This window comes from Rhinoraja longicauda, chromosome 21 (genome assembly GCF_053455715.1).
Source record: "Rhinoraja longicauda isolate Sanriku21f chromosome 21, sRhiLon1.1, whole genome shotgun sequence".
In the NCBI taxonomy this organism is placed as follows: Eukaryota; Metazoa; Chordata; class Chondrichthyes; order Rajiformes; family Arhynchobatidae; genus Rhinoraja; species Rhinoraja longicauda.
In genome coordinates this window covers 11567391-11591522 of record NC_135973.1, presented here as the reverse complement: position 1 = coordinate 11591522, position 24132 = coordinate 11567391, and the positions used below count along the sequence as shown (strand labels likewise).

The window sequence follows — 24132 nt, the reverse complement described above, 5'->3', positions numbered from 1 at the left end:
ACACATTAGAGGCAGGAAACATGTTCCCAATGTTGGGGGAGTCCAGAACAAGGGGCCACAGTTTAAGAATAAGGGGTAGGCCATTTAGAACGGAGATGACGAAGAACTTTTTCAGTCAGAGAGTGGTGAGGGTGTGGAATTCTCTGCCTCAGAAGGCAGTGGAGGCCAGTTCGTTGGATGCTTTCAAGGGAGAGCTGGATAGAGCTCTTAAGGATAGCGGACTGAGGGGGTATGGGGAGAAGGCAGGAACGGGGTACTGATTGAGAGTGATCAGCTCGAAGGGCTGAATGGCCTACTCCTGCACCTATTGTCTATTGTCTATTGGCTCCCCTCCAGTCCACAGGAACTGATCCACATTCGAGAGAACATTGGAAAATGATCACCAATGCATCCACGATTTCTAGGGCGACCTCCTTGAGTACTCTGGGATGCAGACCATCGGGCCCTGGGGATTTATCTGCCTTTAGTCCCAACAGTTTACCTAACACCATTTTCAGACTAATGTGGATTCCCTTCAGTTCCTCCCTCCCACTAGATCCTCGGTCCCCTAGTATTTCTGGGAGATTGTTTGTTTCTCCCTTAGTGAAGACAGAACCAAAGTACTCGTTTAACTGTTTTGCCATTTCCTACATTCAGCTTCACTAATCTTTCCCTTTTTACATACCTATAGAAACTTTTAGAGTCAGTTTTTATATTCCCCGCAAGCTTTCTTTCATTGAACACCTCAATCACATCTCGATGAAGAATAATTTCATATCAAGATTCAGACTCTCAAGGATCTGGCAGAGCCGAGGGTAGGGAAAATTCTCACAGGCAAGAGACCAATTGACATGGCCTGCCGATTTATGGCACATCATATCCAAGAATGAAGCAAGAGCATGACAGGTTTACCTGATTTTAACCACTTAACTGAGTCAAATTCATAGTTTGTGATAGTTAATGAAGCATTGAAATTTGTAGTGTAGGAGACTGTTCAGCTCAGTATTTCTGTAGCCACTCTTTAGTACAACAAAGTCTTTTCACCGTACCTCAGTGCACATGATAATAAACTGAACTGAACTGACTATCCTAACAGCAACATTTTCCACCCATAACATTGTATTTAGCTGCAAATATTTATCTTTGATTCTGTGGGCTCAGCAGTCGCTGACGTAAAAATTCCATCTTTCAATAATCATGTGTGAAGGAATACATCCTAATTTCCCTCCCCAGTTTCCTAACTATTTTAAACAAATTGCTGCCTTAATATTGATTCCAAAACAAATTAGATGAAGTAATCATTGCTTTTGTGCACCATCTGAATTTTTTCATAATTTTATGAAATATTATTTGCTCTGTCTCTGAAGCATTTTTCATTCCCTTCAGAAAAGATGAACAAAGATGGTGGATGTTTATGTTAAAATGTATTTTGTGTGTTCTGTTGCTTTTAATTGGTATGACGGTAATGGCAAAACAAATTCCTCATATGTTGCAAAACATACTTGGCTAATAAAGTATGATTATGATGATTATGATTATGATTTCATTTACATAATGATGCTGGGGCTCTTTTCCTTCACTTCCCTCTTTCTGAGGCAAGCAGGATGAATTTTTCCTGTAAAAAGTTTTACTATCACAAGCTGGGAACTTTACTCAGCCGATCACGGCTGCTTTTTGTCGCCAACTCCTAACAAGCAACAATATAGGACACTGACTAATCGAAGAAAATAATCAGTCTATAAAATTTGACACATGGTTTACATTAATCTTTATTGCAAAGGATTGTTTGTAGGTAGTTGTGTGAAAATAATGAATTCCAACCTGGTTACTGGAAATTACTAAGGGAAATAGAGAAAACCTGCATAGTTCAGTTTTTAAATGAAAATGTCAGAGTAAAAATGAGTGAATTTTGATACTTAAGCAACGTTAAAAACATTTATATTTACCATTGCAGATATTATCGATGTTCATCCTTTATCAATATAGTTTTTCTGGGAAATAAAACTCAAAGCAAGTGGAAGAAGTTCACCGTGTTCTCAAAAAGCAATAAGTAATTAAAGTTCATGCAAGAGATTGTACAAAAAAGTAATTCATCTGGATTCTATAGTACAAATATTCAACAGATCAATTCTAGTTTTATAAAAATATACCACATTTACCGAATGCAAGCACCAAAAATCTTTCAATTCTATATAAAAATATGGAGATTTCGTGTAAGTATACAACAAATAATAGATGGGAGATGTTGTAAAACCTCAAAATAACATCTTATCGCATTGAATATATTCAAAATATTCTTTTAACAAGTCATGTCATAATTGCACTTTTTCAATGTACCAATTTTTAGGAGCTGAAAAATTCAAAAAATAATAATTTATATTGAAGCTGACAATCTGACTTTTACATTTCACTTTGATATTTAATATTTTATTCTCTACAATGTAACAGATGTCATGTTTATTCTTGGTGTTCATTTTATGGCCTGTTGAATTGATGAGAGTACAGTTCTTGTATTTGGTTCCAGTCGATCCATTGGACAGCCAGGGCCACTCACAGCACAGTAATCTCACTGGGGGGAAGGGTCAGCCTCTTCTCTCGAGCCAATAGCATTGCCTCCACATGCATGGCTGTGACACGGCACATCTCCAGAGCCTGCAGGAGAATGGATCAGGTGGTCACGGAGGAGCCATCAAGATGAATCTTAAAGAAGCTATTCAGTCCTTTGAATTTTTCCATCATTCTTTTAGAATTATCTATCTCTTAATCTCATTTATCTGTCTGCTCCTTATCCCATCTGAGGGGCACACAGTTTCACGATATACAGTAACAGATCACCCTTATACACAAGGAGACTCAAGAAATTGCTGATGCTGGAATGTCGAGCAAACCATAATGTGCTGGAGGAACTCAGTGGATCAGCATAATATATTGAGGGAATGGACAGACAATGTTTCTGAAGAGGGGACCATTCCCTCCACAGATGCTGCCTGACCCGCTGAGTTCCTCCAGCACTTAGTGCTTTATCATTGTAAACAAACCAATGAGCAAATCCTGTCAGAAGATCCAAATATAGAGTGTATAACATCGTCCAATCCTCTCCAGTGTACACACCTGTGCACTTGCACATCAAGCTTGTCTTGCAAGTAACTATACATCCTTTCCATTCCTAACCCAGGGAATTGATGTCACTTGTAAAAATCTAGCTGGTGCATTACCCACTAAGCCTTTGTTGATTTTAGTTCGACAAACTAACCTTCCAAGTGGTGGTGTCTGATCTATTACAACTTTTAGTACTTTGAATCGCATGGGGAGATGCAAACAAGTAGCTGAAGAATGCTCTCAGTTGGCCAAGGTTTTAAACAAGTTGATTCCCTCCAAGTGGGCAATGGTCTCCTAGCAACTTCCTCATTCACCGAGCTGTGTCATTCGAGTGAGGAAAGACCTTGTCTTCTGACCCGTGCTGAAAGAATCGAGGATTTCTGGAAATCTAATGTTTTATTATTTCTAACCACGGCTTTGTGCAGGAAGTTCAGGAAAATGAAACAGAACCTCCCACGTGTTATCAGCTTTCAGCCATGGTTTTAGAATGTCCAGTAAATTGGATTTGGAATGGACAGCTCTACCGCATCAGTTCCTGATCACAACATGACAACAGCCTGGACATGCCTTGTCGGAACTGCAAGTAAATGGTGCATTGCCATTGAAAAACTTGCTTAACCTAGAGCTGAAAAAGCACTGTCCCATTGTAATAGAATGTAATAACTACTCTCAATTCCTCCATCACCCTCGCATTTGCTCCCAAGAGGCTTTCCATATGAAGACATCTAAGGTGTCCTCATTGTTGTGAACGTGGCTTCCCCCCCCCCCCCCCCCCCCCGTTGTCATAGATGAATCCCTCATCTGTATCTCTTTTGTGTCCTGGAGTTCTGCTCTCGCTCCCTCTCTCCCCAGACGCAACAAGGACAGAGTTCCCCTAGTCCTCATTTCTCACCCCACCACCAGTCTTCGCATCCAACACATCTTCCACCACATCAGGAACACCAGATGCAGTTGATGAGGTTTACCCGATATGGGCATCGGGACTTTGGCGAGAAAAAGCACAGACTCGACGACCGCTTTGCTGAACACTTACTTTCAGTCCGCCAAGGCCTATTGGATCTCCTGTTTGCTAACAACTTTAACTTCCCCTCCCATACAGATCTTTCTGTCCTGGACCTCCTCCATTGCGAGAGCGAGGCTGCATGAAAATTAGAGGAACAGAACCTCATGTTTTGCTTAGGTAGCATAACTTAGAGGTATGAATGTTGAATTCTCCAATTTTAGGTACCCCCTAAAGATCTCCCCCCCACCCCCCTCTCCTCCATCCCTCTCTCCCTCTCCTTCCTCCAATAAAAGTCTATTAACCAGTTCCACAGTTTACCATGACGTATCCGTCTGGCTCACACCATCTCTAGTCAACAATTGGTGTATCAGGGAACCTCCTTGTCTAAGGTCATCCGTTGCAGGCCCTGATTTATCCGGGGTTTTTTCTTGCTTCCAGTTCCCCTCCCCCGTTAATTCAGTCTGAAGAAGAGTCCCAACGCAAAACATCACCTATCCATGTTCTCCAGAGATGCTACCTGACGTGCTGAGTTACTCCAGCATTTTGTGTCTAACATTGTACCATTTCTAGGTATCTTGATGCCCAATGGGAAATTTGTTTCCCAACTTTTCAACCGCATTTCCCCCTCTCAAGGTGTGACCAATTTGGGGACTCCAGTCTTTAAAAGATTGTATGGCCCAGGGGGACAGGAGATGGTAATCTTTCTTACTCTGGTCAGGACAGATTGTAGGGCTGAGCCTGGGTGATATATAATAATAATAATAATAATAATAATGCATTACATTTATATAGCGCTTTTCATATACTCAAAGACGCTTTACAGGGATTTAGAGAACATAGGGAAGTGAATAAATAGATAAATAAGTAAACGAACAGAGAAAGGAGACAGAAGGTGAGGTGACCTTCAGTGGTTGAAGGCAGTACTGAACAGGTGAGACTTCAGTGATGTTTTGAATGTGGTGAGTGTGGAGGAGTCTCTGACGGTTTGGGGTAGTGAGTTCCATAGGGTGGGAGCAGCGATGGAGAAAGCCTTGTCCCCCCAGGATCTGAGTTTGGTCCGGATGTGGGGGGATAGGAGATTGGCAGCAGCAGAGCGGAGGGTGCAGGTGGGAGTGTGCCTGTGGAGGAGGTCGGTCAGGTAGGATGGGGCCAGGTTGTGGAGGGCTTTGTAGGTCATGAGGAGGATTTTGTACTGGATTCTCTGGGGGATGGGGAGCCAGTGGAGTTTGTAAAGGACGGGGGTGATATGGTCACGGATCGGGGTGTGGGTGAGTAGACGGGCAGCGGAGTTTTGAATGTATTGAAGTTTACTGATGTTTTTGAGGGTGCGCCATAGAGGAGGCTGTTGCAGTAGTCCAGACGGGAGGTGATGAAGGCGTGCATGAGGGTTTCTGCAGCTGTGGAGGAGAGGCATGGACGGAGACGGGCAATGTTTTTGAGGTGGAAGAAGGCTGTCTTTGTGATGTGTTTGATGTGTTTGTCGAAGGAGAGGGTTTGATCAAAGATGATTCCAAGATTCCGGATGTGAGGGGAGGTGGATACTGGGAGACCATCAATATTGAGGATGAAGTTTTGGGTGGATTTGGTGAGCGTTTTTGGACCAATGATGATGAATTCAGATTTGTTGCAGTTGAGTTTGAGGAAATTTGATTGAAGCCAAGATTTTATTTCAGTGATGCAGTTTGTCAGTGTAGAGTGTGTGGTGGTGGAGATTGACTTGGTGGAGATGAGGAGCTGGATATCATCGGCGAAGCAGTGGAAGTTGAGACCATGACGGCGGATTAATTGACCAAGGGGGAACAGGTAGAGGATGAAGAGGAGGGGGCCAAGGACTGAGCCTTGGGGGACACCTTGGGGGAGGGGAGCGGTGGAGGATTTACAGTTGTTAATGGAGATGAACTGGTGCCTGTCAGAGAGGTAAGATTTGAACCAGGATAGGGCTGTGCCGGTGATGTTAAAGGAGGTTTCACACAGCCTTCCATACCTGGTCAAGTTGAAGTTGCATTATTCTTTGAGACATCAAGTCTCCAAGTTTAATCTCAACATATGGATAGCTGTTCGTGGGATCCAATCGTTCGGTTAGTGTGGACTGTACTTCCTTCAATGAGAAATTGACCATCAGCTCCTGCAGAAAGTGTCACAATATAATTTGTCATGAACTTTATAAATATACCTCTGACAACTCTAACGCAAAACGTCACGGTATTTTACAACTTTATATGTCTCTGTCTTTCTCATTAATTGATTAACGAGATAACCGTAAGTTGAGCAGCACTGTCCTCACATTGTCCTATCCAGTCTTCCCCCATTCTCTACGACTTAACATTACAATAAAACTCAGATAATCTGTCAGCCTGAAAAAACATTGGGAATACCAGATTGGCAGATTTTATAGAATATTTGTCATCAGTCCCATTCATACCCCAACTCATTTTTAATTCACCTTGTTAGATGTTATGCAGTGTTTTAATACCATTTTCCAGTGAGTTTAAAGAGAGTAATGGGAGTGGGGCCCCAATAATTTTAAAAAGACTTTCGGAGCAATGTGTCCAAACTGATAATGGAAATGGGGCCGCAAGCTTTTGAAGTGAGTGTGGGAACAGGCACCGTGAGCCTAATGCCAAACCATTGGGATTTCTGAACAACGGAATATTGGATAATTATTAAAGTGAATTGAGAATCGGTTTACGGACAGAAAACACAATGGGAATAATTTATTGGGGCTGGTAAGTTATTATCAATGAGGTGGGTGATCAATGCTTCAACTTCAGCTATTCACAATCTATGTAAGTTTAAAAGAAAGCAAACATGCAGGTAGAGGAAGTAGTCTAAGTAGTTCGATATTAGAGCTCTGACAATGTCTGTTGCATTTCTGGGATTCTGTTCTCGTCCTCTCTCCCTCCATGAGAAAAGATGGGGTACTCCACGCCCTCTACATCTTTCTCTACATTTGACTTTGCATTCAACAATTCCTGACAACTCTAATGTTATACCATTGCCAAATCCATGAGATTCAGATGAATTCATTGTCATTTATGAGGCTATGACCAGAGTGTAGTTTTGCTCTTCCAACCTAAGGAAGACATGCAAAAGATTCACTCGTCATTTTAATTCATTCCTGGGCTGTAGGCATCTTTAACAATAAAGCATTCATTGTACATCCCTAAATGCCTTGAGAAGGCGTGGAGAACGTCCTTCTTGCGATGCTGCCATCTATAGAGCCGTGGTTTTCCAGGGAAATTGGACACTTGGTTCGGAAAAAGAGGGAGATATACAATAAATATAAGCGGCAGGGAGTAAATGAGGTTCTTGAGGAATATAAAGAATGTAAAAGGAATCTTAAAAAGGAAATTAGAAAAGCGAAAAAGCGAAAAAAAGATATGAGGCTGCTTTGGCAAGTAATGTAAAAGTAAACCCCAAGGGGTTCTACAGATATGTCAATAGCAAAAGGATAGTGAGGGATAAAATTGGTCCATTAGAGAGTCAGAGTGGACAGCTATGTGCTGAGCCGGAAGAAATGGGGGAGATATTAAACAATTTCTTTTCTTCGGTATTTACCGAGGAGAAGGATATTGAATTATGTGAGGTAAGCGAAACAAGTAGAGTAGTGATGGAAATTAGGATGATTAAAGAAGAGGAGGTACGGACACTTTTGAAGAATATAAAAGTGGATAAGTCTCCAGGTCCTGATAAGATATTCCCTAAAAGTAAACCTAGCAATTATAGACCTATTAGTTTGACGTCTGTGGTGGGAAAATTAATGGAAAAGATACTTAGGGACAATATATATAATTATTTGGATAATCAAGGCCTGATTAGAAACAGTCAACATGGATTTGTGCCTGGAAGGTCATGTTTGACTAATCTTCTTGAATTTTTTGAAGAGGTTACCAGGGAAATTGATAAGGGCAAGGCTGTGGATGTTGTCTATATGGACTTCAGTAAGGCATTTGACAAGGTTCCACATGGAAGGTTGATTAAGAAGGTTAAATCGTTGGGTATTAATAGTGAGGTTGCAAGATGGATTCAACAATGGCTGAATGGGAGATACCAGAGGGTAACGGTTGACAATTGTATGTCAGGTTGGAGGCCAGTGTCTAGTGGAGTGCCCCAAGGATCTGTGTTGGGTCCACTGTTGTTTGTCATTTACATTAATGATCTGGATGATGGTGTGGCAAATTGGATTAGTAAATATGCAGATGATACTAAGATAGGTGGAGTAGTTGATAGTGAGGTAGATTTTCAAAGTCTACAGAGAGACTTGGGCCTTTTGGAAGGGTGGGCTGAAAGATGGCAGATGGAGTTTAATGCTGATAAGTGTGAGGTGCTGCATTTTGGTAGGACAAATCAAAATAGGACGTACAGGGTAAATGGTAGGGAATTGAGGAATGCAGTGGAACAGAGGGATCTGGGAATAACTGTGCATTGTTCCCTGAAGGTGGAATCTCATGTGGATAGGGTGGTGAAGAAGGCGTTTGGTATGCTTGCCTTTATAAATCAGAGCATCGAGTATAGAAGTTGGGATGTAATGTTGAAATTGTACAGGGCATTGGTGAGGCCGAATCTGGAGTATGGTGTGCAGTTCTGGTCGCCAAATTATAGGAAGGATGTCGACAAAATGGAGAGGGTACAGAGGAGATTTACTAGAATGTTGCCTGGGTTTCAGCACTTAGGCTACAGAGAGAGGTTGAACAGGTTGGGTCTTTATTCTTTGGAGCGTAGAAGGTTGAGGGGGGACTTGATAGAGGTTTTTAAAATTATGAGAGAGACGGACAGAGTTGACGTGGGTAGGCTTTTCCCTTTGAGAGTGGGGAAGATTCCAACAAGGGGACATAGCTTTAGAATTGAGGGACAAAGGTTTAGGGGTAACATGAGGGGGAACTTCTTTACTCAGAGGGTTGTGGCTGTATGGAATGGGCTTCCGGTGGAAGTGGTGGAGGCTGGCTCGATTTTATTATTTAAGAGAAAATTGGATAGGTATATGGATAGGAGGGGATTGGAGGGTTATGGTCTGAGTGCAGGTAGATGAGACTAGGTCAGGGAGAATGGTCGGCGTGGACTGGTAGGGCCGGACAGGCCTGTTTCCATGCTGTAGTTGTTATATGTTATATGTTATATGTTATATGGCTAAGTCTATACAGAATTGTAAATGGAGAAGTCAAAATCGTTTTCTAAAATTACCCAAGCTCTGGCATTAGGCCATGTTCAGAGATTTTGAATAGTGACAAAGGTGTAGAATAAAAATTGATTTCCAGGTCTAAATTGTGTCTTCTTTCAAACGAAACTTGGAAGTGGTGGGATTTTTATATATTTGCTGCTCTTGTAAGTAGTCACAAACTTCTTCTGGGAACTGCCAAAGAAGACGGTGAATTGTTCCATTTATATATTACAGCCATAACTCCCTGGTGGTCGAGGAAGTGAATGTTTAAAGTGGTGAAGTGAAATGCCAATCGAGTGGAAACTTTCATCCTGGATGACTTGGAACTGCTTATATGTTGGAACTGCACTGATCTGGGTATGAAGAGAGCAGAAGGATCACCTATCCACATTCTCCAGGAATGCTGCCTGTCCCATTGAGTTACTCCAGTACTTTGAGTGTTTTATCTTTGAGCATTTCAACACACTGTTATGATGCAATGCAGATGTGTGAAAGGCAGCATTGTGGAAACTCGTATTGTTACATTTTTATATCCTGCACACTAAAAGATTCATGGGCACTCTATAACTAATCTTCTAGCCTCTATTCAGGAAACTACTAGCAGTGTGAGCAAAGGACATTTGCAATTAGCCTTAATGACCATCTGCAAACTTTTTCACCCAGAGAGTTGTGAATTTGTGGAATTCTCTGCTTCAGAAGCCAGTGGAGGCCGATTCACTGGATGCATTCAAAAGAGAGATAGATAGAGCTCTTAGGGCTAGCGGAATCAAGGGATATGGGGAGAAGACAGGAACGGGGTACTGATTGTGGATGATCAGCCATGATCACATTGAATGGCGGTGCTGGCTCGAAGGGCCAAATGGCCTACTCCAGCACCTATTTTCTATGTGTCTATGCATTCAGGTTAGTTTTCATGGAATAAAATGATAGATATTTGGCTGTCCCTGTGTGAAGCATAATTGAAGATCATTTGACATAAGTGAGCTTGATGGTGTTATCAGACACTTCCAGGCTTTCTATTGGGAAATCCAATGGACATGAAAATGTGTGTCCCATTTTTATTCTGGAAAGCAGTAGTAAGTTGAATTCTAGTTAAGGAAGTAGTCTTTAAACCTGGACGTACTGGCAAAAGAGAGCTGTGCCAAATTAAATATTTGATTGAAGGATGGAGAAAATAGAAACAAAGGATAAATTAAGCAGTATAAGAAGATAACTGCAGATGCTGGTACAAATCGAAGGTATTTATTCACAAAATGCTGGAGTAACTCAGCAGGTCAGGCAGCATCTCGGGAGAGAAGGAATGGGTGACGTTTCGGGTCGAGACCCTTCTTCAGACCAGGCCTGCATGCCGCTTGGCCTGAACAAATGTTCAGGCATGGAATCTGGGAAGTAAATTTTACTAACACACTTTCCACTTGCAGCACAACATTGCAGTTATGTGTTTCATCATAGACTGAACCAATGAAATTCACAAAAGCTTCTTTGACTGCACCTCCCAAATTTACAATCCATACCACTTAGTTCAAGGGCAGCAAATCCAAGGGAATGCCACCAACTGCATGGCCAATATTATTTTGACTTAGAAATAGTTTTAGAGATATAGCATGCAAACAGGCCCTTCAGCCCACCAAGTCTGCGCCGAACAATGATCGCCCGTACACTAATTCTCCGTTATCCCAGTTTCACATCCTACATCTTAGGGGGGAATTACAGACGCCTATTAACCTACAAACTTCGCACAGCCAGCACCCGTAGTTGTGATCAGACCTCTGGCACAGTAAGGCAGGAACTCCACCGCTGTGCCACTGTGCTGCCCAATCTCTAGCATTAGTTCTGTCACATAATAATAAGTACTTGAACTCAGCATCCAATATCATTGCAAACATACCTTTGCTGAATTTGTAAAAATTCAAGGCAGCGAGCCACCACCACCTTTGCAAGGGTAATTCAGGATGGGAAATAAATGCTGGGTTTATCAGAAACATTCATATCTTGTAATGAAAAATAAATAAATATATACCCACACAAACACTGACAGAAACATTTTGCTTTTTTTTGCTGATTTTCTAGCATAATCTTTATAGATGTTATCTGCATGCATGATTCAAAAGGTGAGCATGTGCATGAAAGACTATGTGAGATTAAGTAGGAGAAAGCTTGACATGTTGATGTCCTTTTGCTTAATGGTTTGTAACTGACTGAAATTATCTTTAGCTACAATTATTGTTAGCTACTCACATGAGTCTCCTTGTCCAGAAAGTTGAGTCCATTTTGATTGACAGCTAGAATGCAGGGTGCAACTATTGCACTGTTGCTGCTGCTCTGAATGTAGAAGAACGATGATCCAAACATAGGGAATGCACTCACAAGACCTGTGTGAGTACAGAGAAACCAAACACTGAAGCAAATCAAGTTTTCAATTCGAGGTTCAGTGAATCTTACCCAAGAAAAGATTATGATCCAGACTCTAAACAAATTGTAGACACAAAATGCTGGAGTAACTAACTCAGCAGGACAGGCATCATCTGGAGAGAAGGAATGGGTGACGTTTCGGGTCGAGACCCTTCTTTTTTAGTTTTAGTTTTAGAGATATATAGCGGAAAAAGGTCCTTTGGCCTACCGAGTCCACACCGACCAGTGATCCCTGCACATTAACACTATCCTACACACACTAGGGACAATTTACACTTGTAGCAAGCCAATTAACCTACAAACTTGTACGTCTTTGGATCCGAAGGCTCGGTCTCAACCCGAAACAACACCCATTGCTTCTCTCCAGAGATGCTGCCTGACCCAGTTACTCCTTTTGCTCAATGGTTTCTAATTTTGTGTCTCTCTTAGGTTTAAACCAGCATCTGCAGTTCCTTCCTACACATTTTAAACAAATTGAATTGTTTCATGTTTCCTCCCACAGTTAAAGCCAATAAAATCTCTTCTGTCTCTTTCTTTCTTTCTCTCTCACATGTGCAGTCACTGGGGATTGAGGAAGATTTTCTTCTACCCAAGTTCTGTCAGTTTTGAGATGGCTGATAAAATCAATGTGGGAACCACAGGCTCACCCTTAGTTGGGACAGAAGGTGGTTGATGGATGGATGTAAGACAGTGTTCTATTTCCATTTATTTTATGGTTCTACTTGTAAAAGGACTCTCCTAGCACAATATCCACATTGTTAGATTTATGAAAGTCTAGACCACATCATGGAACTCAATAACAACATACTTTCATTAACTCACCTTATGTGCAATGGTTCAATGGTACCTTATTGTCACATGGTACAGTGCATGGTATTGACACCGAGGTACAGTGCAGTATTGAGATAACTGGATTTTTCCCATTCTCCTTCGCTGACGAGCACTTGGGCCAGTTACAATCCAATAAATTTTGATAATGGCATGGAACCTTAAAATCAATTGGGTTGATGTTTTACCATGTTCTCCATTCTGAATCTCCCCCTTCAAGTTGTGGCTGATGTCAACGTTGTAATTGGCAGGGAAATAATGCAGCACATCTGAGGATACCAAGACCTGTCTTGGTACAAGTTCCTTGTGATAACCCAACAGCAAGATATAATGCACTGAGTAAAATTAGACACTTACCTAGGAACTGGGCTCTGGCCTGATGTGGGGTGAGGGCCTGGACATGCTGGGTATTCTGAGTTACCATACTCAGCCAAGATTGTGGGCGCTGATTTTGGTAAACCTTCACAGGGACATAATCTAGAACCTCACGACTTGTAAAGATAGAAGGAAATGATGTTAGAATTTCACACAGAAGGAAGTGGCAACAATAGAAAAAAATGGATTATCACCAACACTAAACTGAGCAATCAAGAGATTTGTAGATCAGGCAATCATGACCTTTACTATAGCCACCCAATTCCCTGATTCTCCTGTTTCTCCCATGGTACACTGCAACCTCTGAAACTGGCCCCATAGCAGAAGCGTCCACGTCGCGGGGCTGGAAACTGGAAGTGTCCTGAACTAATTCCGCTACCACCATCATCTATTGTACAAGTGATGGCTCCCACTGATTGTCGCCGGAAGCTTCTGTCCTTTTCAGGACGGACGATGACAGTGATGTAACATTTGAAACATGGATGACGGACACGAAAGAAGAAGACTTCTGAAACTGCCTCACCCGCTCAAGAGGATTCAGGTTAGGCATGAGCATGTTTGATCTGCCATAACCTCTGACTGTACGGGGCTCATTTCCCAACTAAATCCAATGCATAGATTTCCCGTGGTGTTGATTGGCTGCGGCTCCTTTGGACTCTGTAACTGTTAACTGTGTTTGATCAATAGAGATTCTCATATCCGCTTATTTGGCTGCAGGATTGGGAAGAATGTATCTGGTGGAAGATGGTGTGGACTATGTCTCTATGAATAAAAACTTAAAGTTTGGTTCCAATGTTTCATTCTTCACATCCGCCTCTGATGGTGTCTAGTTGGCAAACGTCCTATTCCTTTGAAACCTCTGCCTCATGACTGTGTGAATTGTTAATGGTAGAGGTGATAGAGGTCAGTGATTTGGGAGGTGTTGGTAAAACAGTTTTAACTAGAGCAGCATGTAGATCGCATTTACATTTTAAAGATTGATTCATTGGGGGATCTGGTCATGGCTAGCAAGACCAGGATTTATTGCCCCTTCCTAATCGTCCTTGAGAAGGTGTTGGTGAGCCATCTTCTTGCATCACTGCAGATCATCTGGTGAACGTTCTTTCACAATGTTGTTGGATAGGAAGTTTTAGATTTAAATGCAGCAACTCTGAAGGACCAGTGATATATTTGCAAGTCAGGATGGTGTGCCTCTTGACGGGGATCTACGTATGAGGGTGTTCCTACACAGCTGCTGTCCTTATCTTTCTTGTGGTAGAAGTTGCGGTTTGGGAGGTGCTGTAAGAGTAGCCTGGTTGAGTGACTGCAGTGCATTTTGTAGATTGTAATTGTAATTAATTTATCAGCCAAGTATGTAAAAACAAGTATGTAGATGGTGCACATTGCAGCCACTGTACATCCATGGTGGTGGGAATGAATGTTTAGTGCGGCGGATGGTATGACAATAAAACAAGCTGCTTTGTCCTGGATAGTATTGAGCTGCTTGAGTTTTGTTAAACTTTCACTCGTCTTGGCAAGTTGAGAGTATTCCATCACACTTCCAACTTGTGCCATCCAGACGGTGGAAGGACTCTACGATATATCATGAGGTCAGTCACTGCACCCAATACAGCCCCGGATCTGTTCTTCTCGCCACACAATTTATGCACAAATATTATTCTGGTTTTGCTCCATACTGACAGTGGCCGCTTCATTTGCTGTGAATAGCAATTGAGCATTGTGCAACCATCAGTGAACGTTCCCAATTCTGACTTTTTGATGGGAAGTAAGTTCTGCGATTAAACAATTGAAATAAATGAAGGTTTTTCATTCTACCTGAACCTCGCTGTACTTGTGCGTATGATTGTAAGCTTAACAACTTGAAGATACTGATCCTCAGATACTCCTGCAATCAACCTGGGGGATGGAATAATTGCCCTCCAACCTACATCATTTATCCTCTTTGGTGCAAGATCATTCCAACCATTTGTGTTTTCCCTTTGGTGGTCATTGACATCAGTTTTACTAGGGCTCCCTTATGTCATTCTTGTATGACAGCACTGTTAATAATACATCAATCACTCTATGATTGAAAGTGGGCTTATTGGTGGTAATTAACTGGACTCAATTTTTCCTGCATTTTCTAAATAGAGCATGCCTGTAATTGTTCCAAATTGTTGGTAGATTTCAATGTTGGAACCTTGGCTAGAGGCAAGGGGTCGTCCACAGGAACAAAACTCTTCAGCTGGTTGTCTGGGTCTACACGATCAGTCAGTTCTTGAAATCAGTCAGAGAGTTATAAATCTGTGGAATTCAATGCCTCAGAAGGCAGTGGAGGCCAAGTCTCTGAATGCATTCAAGAGAGAACTAGATAGAGCTCTTAAGGATAGCGGAGTCAGGGGTTATGGGGAGAAGGCAGGAACAGGGTACTGATTGAGAATGATCAGCCATGATCACATTGAATGGTGGTGCTGGCTCGAAGGGCCAAATGGCCTACTCCTGCACCTATTGACTATTGTCTATTGTTACATTGAGTTAAGAGCGTTCTTTCATTACTGAACTTTCTAATGGTTGTGACTTTATGAAGAAACCGAGTTGGATTACCACTCCACAGATTACAGCGTAAGATGCTTGCAAATGTTTCAGCTTTGTCTTTTGTATTTACTTGCTGGGCTCACTCACTGAAAAGGGACTCTCCCCAATCTATATACTAAAACTCTCATCTGTTTGTTTGTTTGTTCTTGAACTACAGCCAAAATGGTACACGATAGCGTAACAATTTTAGGCCCAACTTACTCACCGTCGTCACTTTCGTGCTAATGGAAGAAGTTTAATTGAAATCGGTGTTATATTTTTAAAGTTATTCACATTTTAAAGTTTAAATCTATCTCCTAGGGAGGGGGGGAGGGAGGAAGGAGGGGAGGGAGCGAGGGGGGAGGATAAGGGGGGGTTGAGGGGGATGGAGTGGGGGGGAGGGGATGGGGGAAGGAGGGGATGGGGAGGGTAGGGGGGGGGAAGGGGAGGGGGGGGAGAGGAGGGAGGGCAGAGGGGAGGTGGAGGTGAAGGGAGGGAGAGGGGAGAGGGGAGGAGGGCGTGCTGCACCAATGCAGGAGAGGTTTGGGCCCAACAGGTCCACTTGGTCTAGTTACTATTTAAATCCCCAGCATCACAGACAAGAGGATGTTGCAGGATTGCACAACACTCATCTGATCTGCTTTTGTAGATTCTACATTTTGTTGTTCCATTCTTTAGCTTGCAGAGGCTCATAAGGTTAGCACACCACTTTTAGGCAAGCTTGGTCTCCTCTAAACTTTTCATCTACAGTTTATCCCCTGCTTGACAAATGCCAGGTAAAGAGGTAACACCCTGTGGTGAAATAAAAAATCTGCTATATCTATAGCATAAAGTCTCTCATCGATTCACCAAATCTGCCAAATTTGTTCCTTTTAGCATTTTACTTGGAGGGTGTCCTCAGTGTAGTTTATTTCTATGTAGTTGTGTAAATAAATACCAGGAACAGTGCAAGTCCTTTCCTGTTAAAGTTAGAATAAACACCCTTGCTTGAAGTTCCTGTATACTGCAGTTATTACAGTGAATAGAACCTAGGAACTCCAACGCCTAGCCGAGAATACAATATACAACAAGGATGGGATTTTATTCATCTTTCAGAGCAGTATTTTTACCGAGTGCACTGAAAGCCCCGTGGCTGGAAAGAAAAACAGCAGGAAGCAGGGCCTTGAGGTTTAATTCCTGAATATAAGCTCTGTATGAACAAAGACTGACAGGGAGCACAGTAGGCAGTTATGTTGGCTTGCCAAATACCAACATATGATCTTAAAACTGCACCTCCTGAAATAAAAAAATAAAGCGAGGAAGACAAAATCTGCAATTGGTGGAATACTTCATGGGTAAAAACATGAACACAAAGGAGACTTGAGTGAAAATAAAATAAAACTGTAGATGCAGAAAATCAGAAACAAAACAGGAAATGCTGGTAAAACTGAGCAGGTAAGGCAGCATCTAGTGAAGAGTTGCAGATCTTAAACATAGATCGAAGGTATTTATTCACAAAATGCTGGAGTAACTCAGCAGGTCAGGCAGCATCTCAGGAGAGAAGGAATGGGTGACGTTTCGGGTCGAGACCCTTCTTCAGTCTGAAGAAGGGTCTCAACCCGAAACGCCACCCATTCCTTCTCTCCTGAGATGCTGCCTGACCTGCTGAGTTACTCCAGCATTTTGTGAATAAATACCTTCGATTTGTACCAGCATCTGCAGTTATTTTCTTAAACATAGATCGTTCATTTTTCCATGTGCTGCCTGACCTACCAGATGGCCAGAATATTGAAAATAATACAATTTTGGTGGGAAAAGAAAGTAAACAGCAGCTCAGACACAAGCATCCGAAAGGAAGCACGGGCCTGTGGATAATGCATTAGAATAATTCACATCCTATGCGGAGAGGACAGAGCCAGTCCTATTCTCGAGCTGGTAGACTGATGAAATTGTGAGGATATTGAATGGTTTAAAGAATGGAAGAAAGCAGCTCTAAAGGGTATCTACACACATTAAACCCAGCAGCTTTGCAAGTTGCCACAGATACCCTGTTTGTAGAGACAGTTCAGAGGTTGGAAGAAGACTTCAACGCTCATTCTTTAAGAGTGGAAATTTATAAAGTCAGCACAACACAATCAAAAATTGGGAGGAACCCCATGATGTGGCGCTCACAAACATATCAAGGTATTGTATCTTTGGAGAAATTTTAGATCTGGCACTCAAAGGCAAATTTGTGAATTGTCTAAGAGATCAAAAGACCCATTGGAAGCAGTTAGGCACAAAAAAGCTTTATGTCCGATGTGGAATGGCAAAATTCATGAAAAAGGGCGTCAAGTATGCCAGAAAATGTCACCCTGTGCATGGGACAAATATAACAGTCAGAGTACACCTCCTAAAACTTTAGTCCAGATACATGAACAGCATGATGTGGTAAGTGGTCCTTTCCATTATTATAGATGTATTGACAGACATGTCCTGCATATATAAATGCTGCTCATATCGGAGGAATGTATATAATTAAAAACAAGATTGGTACAGTTTCAAGTGAACACCAGCACCAAGAGAAGGTCCTCATAAGAAATCACAAGAAGGGATATCTGCACAATATAACAACCTCTGCAGATGACACAGAATTTACTTTGCATAGCATCTCCACTATAAGTTACTGTGGTATAAAATAACAATTAAGGTCATAATCTGGATGACTACAATTCTTGGAGATTGTAATCAACACGGTGGCAATCAGTTCCGTTATGAGGAAGAACACATGATATGCAGTTCAGCCATCTACTCTTAGTGAGGTCAGTTTTAAGATTTATTCACGACAACTGTTGACAGTGTTGGGACAGAAACACCATCAGCTGCAGGTTGTACACCATCCAGATTTGGATATAATTGTCATTATTTTGCTCTCACTGAATTTAAATGCTGAAATTCCATTACCAGAAGACCTTCCCTGTAACTCTCCAAAGGACTGCATGGTTCAAGAAGACTGTCACCATCATCTTTACCAGGACAGTTAGGTACGGGCAAGAAACACCACCTTAGCTGGAGACGCCCCCATGAATAAGGAAGAGATGCCTCCTATAATGAACTCACATGGTGGGAAGATAGAGACTGTCCTTGGCCCGATGTTGTAGAGCTGCCAGTTTTGACATTTGCTGGAGTTTACTATCACTGGTCATCTCCTGACTAAGGACATGGAAGAGCCCCTTCACGTAATCTGCAACAATCTGGATTAAAAAACAAACCTTTATTTGCACTAGTCACGGGTAAATAATACATACAATAAATCTCATTCTGAGGAGCTGTAGTTTATTCAAGTTAACAACTTATAAAGGATCTGCAACATGAAATGTTTACATAAAAGATGGGATTTGAAAAATCAAAACAGTCATTAATCAATGACCTAGCGAACAGACGGCACAAAGGCCATTGTGAGTCTGTGAATACCAGGTCCCACAACTGGTAAAACTTGGGAACTCCAGGCCCAAAGAGTTGGTGAGTTTAGGAACACAGGTACTGGACCCATTGAGCTGTGAGGTCAGGAAAAACCTGTTTTCAGCTCCATCCCAGTCACGGCAAGGGATTCAGGCTCTCAATGCCTGTCCTTGTAAGGGAGTCTTGGTATGCAATGAGCACACATTTGAGGTTAAGAACTCACTGTAATGAGAAGTGGGGAGAGAAGCGAGTGATACTGTAACAACAGTACTGCTACTGTTCCAGGGCCGGACTGCGAAATGACTCAGCCACTGAAGAAGAAGAAAATCCAGTTTGTTTTGACATCATATTTGTACACTTATTTAAAGTCATTCCATTTACTTACTTTAAGCAATAAACTTATTCAACACCACAATGTTCGTTGTATTCCCTCATTACAATACCCAGGCATGCACAGCTTGTTCAATACCACAATATCTTGTATACCTGGTTATAATGCACAGTCACGCACAATTCATTCTCAAATTTCAGAGGCTGAATCCAGAGGACTCGCCGGAAGCAAAAGGTAAAGTTTGGATCAGCCAGTTCTGTTGTTGCAGCCACATCAAGGATATAATCTTTCTTGTTAAGTGGCTGTACGTTTTGCCCTGAAATAGAACATGGAGAGTATCACATGAAATGGATCGTAAAGTCCAACCGCTCTCACCATTCTCACAAATGCTCCATTCACATAAACGCTCCGTTCTCCACGTCCTCATCTCCTCACACTCTCATGCCTTATGTACATGCCAAAAACCGGCACTAAAAGGGAATACCTTTGTTGGTGATGACAAAAACAGAATATTCATCTGCAGCCTCTGGGTTCTGCAGTCCCATTTCAGTACATAAATCTTCAATCACATCAACTGCAACCTAGATCAGAAAAATAAAATAACTATCACCACCATTCATTCTTGATCGTAACAGGAGTTTCACAAGTCTTTCCAACAGGGAAGTGGTGGGAAAGGGGGAGATAAATGGAGAGAGAGAGCTTGGAAAAGAGAGATTTAAAAAAAAGGAGTGTAAAGAAAGGAGAGAGAGAAAGGGGGAAAGAGAATGCAGGGCATGAGAGAGGTGAAAGAGATGGGAGGGAGAGAGAGAGAAGAAACGAGTGAATTGTAAAAAGGGGGATCCGAAATGTGAAAGGTGCGTGAGAGACGGACGAGAGATAAGAATGAAAGGGGAAAAGGAGACAGTGGTGTAAGAGAGAGTGAGGATGGGAGGGACATAGTCTGTGAGACCAGGTGAGGAGGAGACAAAGGGGAAGACAAAAAGGAGTGCAGGAGAGGACGAGAGGGAAAGAAGCGTACATCGAGATTGTTGAAATAGTCTAATTGTAACAAAGGTATGCATAGTGGTGCTAGCAGCAAATGAACTGAGACAGGCAGATGAACAACCCTACTGAAATGGGAGGAACTAATGTTAGGGATAGCATGGATATTTCATCTGAAGTTCGTCTTTTGAGTCAGAAATGACACCAAGATTCTGTCATTGTAATAGATGGAATTGGTAACGGTTTTCAAGATATAGAATTTATAACGGATATACAAACGACTGTAGATGTTGGAATCTGGAGCAAAAAACAAACTGCTGGATGAACTCAGCAGGGCGAGCTGCATCCGTGAAGGCAAAGGGATGATTAATGTTTCAGGTCGAGACTGCAACAGGAGTTTATAGCGGATACTGATGTCAATGGCTTCATTTCCAATACTGTATTTACTTTAGTCATGAGTGTCACATGTACCGGCAATGAAACACATCATTTCGTACTTGCTGTATCTTAATAACTGTGTAATGCGGTAAAACACAAATAATATATAACAATCAAAAACACAATATATTAATAACCGTAGTAGTATTAAGAAACCAAAATAGTGCAAAAACACTTGGAAGTCCATGGTGCCACTAAAGACACAGTCAGTAGAAGATCATGAGTGCTCAGGCTGATGTACAGTCTGTGTACAGTCAACGCTGTGGTAAAAGCCAGCTTCTTCCAACTTCGAACCATAGCTAAAATCAAACCTTTCCTCCAATTCGACGACACAGAAAAAATCATTCACGCTTTCATTTCCTCCCGCCTAGACTACTCCCTATACACTGGGATCAGCCAATCTTCCCTGTCCCGCCTGCAACTGGTCCAAAACGCCGCAGCGAGACTCCTGACGGGTACCCGTAAAAGGGACCACATCACCCCGATTCTGGCCTCTCTCCACTGGCTCCCTGTACGGTACAGAATCAACTTCAAGCTCCTCCTATTCACGTATAAAGCCCTAATTGGACACTCCCCCCCCCCACATCAAAAATCTTCTAACCCCCCTCTCTAACTCCAGGTCCCTCAGATCGGCCGACTTGGGGCTACTCACTATCCCGCGGTCTAGGCTTAAACTCAGGGGTGACCGCGCTTTTGCGGTTGCAGCTCCTAGACTGTGGAACAGCATCCCTCTCCCCATCAGAACTGCCCCCTCCATCGACTCCTTTAAGTCCAGGCTCAAAACATATTTCTACTCCCTAGCGTTTGAGGCTCATTGAGGAGGCGCTGTGAACTGTTTGCGTGCTACTGTATGTTTTCTTTTTTTTTCTATTGGCACCTAATCAAATGTACAGCACTTTGGTCAACGTGGGTTGTTTTTAAATGTGCTATACAAATAAAATTGACTTGACTTGACTTGACTTGATAGTGTTCAGGAGCCTGATGGTTGTTGGGAAGAAGCTGTCCTTGAACCTGGTGATTACGGTTTTCAGCTTCCTGTACCTCCTTCTCGATGGTAGCAACTAAAGGAGACGTGACCAGGATGATGTGGGTCTTTGATGATACTGGCTACCTTTTTAAGGCAGCACCTCCTATTGATCCCTTTGATGATGGGGAGGTCAGTACATGTGATGGTCTGGGCAATGTCCATCACCCTCTGGAGGTGAGATTCGATTTCCTACTTTGTGAGCCAGTGATTAATTTAAAACTGATCCTTAGACCATACTTCAGGTGCTTTTGAAGGTGCATATTTTGGACTCACCGAACAGGTTTTTATCTTCAGATGTCGCTCCACATTTCCAGGCAACAAAAAGACTTGCCGCTTAGAGCTTCTACCAGCCTGTGGAAAAAGGAATTGTTATTTAAGATGTTCCAGAGACAGAATTTTTTATTTAACTAGCCCTTAAAAAAACAATTCATTTGATCAGATCCATTCCCTGTGGACAAGCTGTCTGTACTCCTGAAACACTTTATGTTGAAAACATTTACTCACAATCTTCCCCTTGTGAGTTTGAAATTCCCCAGCCACAGACTGTTTTCCTTTTCATCGGTTCAAAACCCATTATTAATTTAATAAACCATTAATTCCCCACTGGGATCTCGTAAATTGAAATAGTTCCAGTATCTTAAATCTCTCCTCAGCCATGCAGTCTCTTAGCTTTGCCATAATCAAGACACAACTATGCTGCACACTTTTGCAGATCCTTTCAAGAATGGAGTGCATAAACTAGTCTAATCTCTATCTGTGAGCAACCAGAGCGCTTCCAAGATCATTACCACATTTGGTTTTTTTTAAATCTAGATTCCCACTTTCAATGAATTGCCCTAATCTTTAATTATCTTTCAATATCTTCTCATGGATGTTTCTTTCAATTCTTCGCTTTTCAGCTAATATTGTGTTATCTCAAATTTCTCCACATAAAACTGAATGCTACCCATCAGCTACTTCTTCCTAAAGGACTTCCCATCTATAACCTAAAACTCTCATTTGTTTGTTTGTTTGTTCCTGAACTACTGCCAAAACGGTATATGATAGCGTAACAATTTTAGGCCCACCTTACTCCCCGTCGTCCTTTTGGTGTCAATAGAAGAAGTTTCATTGAAATCGGTGTTATATTTTAAAAGTTATTCACATTTTAAAGTTTAAATCTATCTCCCAGGGAGGGAGGGGGAAGGAGGGTGGAGGGAGGGAGGGAGGGGAGGAGGGAGAATAAGGGGGGTTGAGGGGGATGGAGTGGGGGGGAAATGGGGGCGGGGAAGGGGAGGTGGAGGGGAGGGGGAGGGAGGGGGAGGGGGAGGGAGGGGGAGGGGGAGGGGGAGGGGGAGGGGGAGGGGGAGGGGGAGGGGGAGGGAGGGGGGAGGGGGGAGGGGAGGGCAGGGAGGAGGGAGGGGGGAGGAGATGAGGGGAGGGGGGAGAGGAGAGGGGGGAGGAGAGGGTGCTGCACCAATGCAGGAGAGGTTTGGGCCCAACGGGTTCACTTGGTCTAGTTGTTTATAAAAACTCCAACCTCAGCATTATCGGCAAGACGGTCAGCAGGGTGAAGTTTATGTCCATATTGATAATAACCTCACAAGGACTCTGCATTGAACCCTGGGGTACATTACAGTCAATCTTCCTCCAATTAAATTAGATCCATTCATCCAAATCTTTACTAGATATACATCAATCCACTTTTATCTATATTTTCACACTTCATTTTCTACCATGATTTAGTAATTATACTAACTAATAACACAAATTAAATCATGGTAACAGTTACATGGGAGGTAGTGGGTGATTATGTTCCAGATTGGGAGAGGGGAATTGGGTAGTGTGCCAATTGGCAGGGAATGGGGGCTGACCAGGGATAGGGACTGGGCTTGTCACACTTGTTATATGAAGTATTTAGTGGTAGAAATGTAACTGGGGACGAGGAAGAGCAAGGTGGAGGCTAGATTGGAGTCAGCCTTGTTATCATGCCTCAGAGAGGATTTACTTACACAGGTGATTGACAAGTCCCAAGGAGCGGGGGGTGGCAACAGGGAGCTGGGGGTGGAAAGGAGCATTAAGAAGGATCCCCAGGGAAGGCAATGGATGTTTATAGACCCCCTGAAAGCAGACCAGGTAAATTCAGGCAATCTTTTAGGCAGTTTTAATCCTCCAGTTATACTTGGTTTGATGTGAGTGAAGCCCATAGTTCGTAACTCTCAAATGTGTACAAGTGCTTTGCAAAAGTGTTGAGTTGCACCCTGCTTGACCAAGAACTGCAACAAATTTCTGGCATTGAGCAGATGACTGTAACTATCAATCAGGTTTTTGATAATATTAAATTGTGCAGTGCATAAAAATGTTACATTGCACAATACAATTTCTTGGACTGTAAATTTTGCATCTAAATCTAAATTTTGCCAACATGCCTTTATTCAGTCAGCTGTAAATAGATTCCCTCTATCTAAAAACCAAAGTCTGATTCAAAGTTGGTACACGAGTCTGACATGTTAGGCCAGAACTTTTTCGGAAATCCTGGCAGTTCACAA

At 42.3% G+C, this 24132-nt stretch overlaps 1 protein-coding gene across 1 annotated transcript in view; it reads right to left on the bottom strand.

The window, feature by feature from the left end:
- Positions 1 to 2434: 2434 nt before the first annotated feature.
- Positions 2435 to 24132, bottom strand: part of myo15aa (myosin XVAa) — a 126153-nt gene continuing 104455 nt past the window's right edge. Inside the window, exons 55-62 of the mRNA XM_078418384.1 lie at positions 21878 to 21955; positions 19643 to 19739; positions 19314 to 19474; positions 18486 to 18619; positions 12837 to 12970; positions 11478 to 11611; positions 6066 to 6206; positions 2435 to 2631 (exon numbers count right to left, since the gene is read on the bottom strand). Coding sequence (XP_078274510.1) covers positions 2530 to 2631; positions 6066 to 6206; positions 11478 to 11611; positions 12837 to 12970; positions 18486 to 18619; positions 19314 to 19474; positions 19643 to 19739; positions 21878 to 21955 — 981 coding nt within the window. The 3' untranslated portion in view covers positions 2435 to 2529. The remainder of the gene's footprint in view (positions 2632 to 6065; positions 6207 to 11477; positions 11612 to 12836; positions 12971 to 18485; positions 18620 to 19313; positions 19475 to 19642; positions 19740 to 21877; positions 21956 to 24132) is intronic.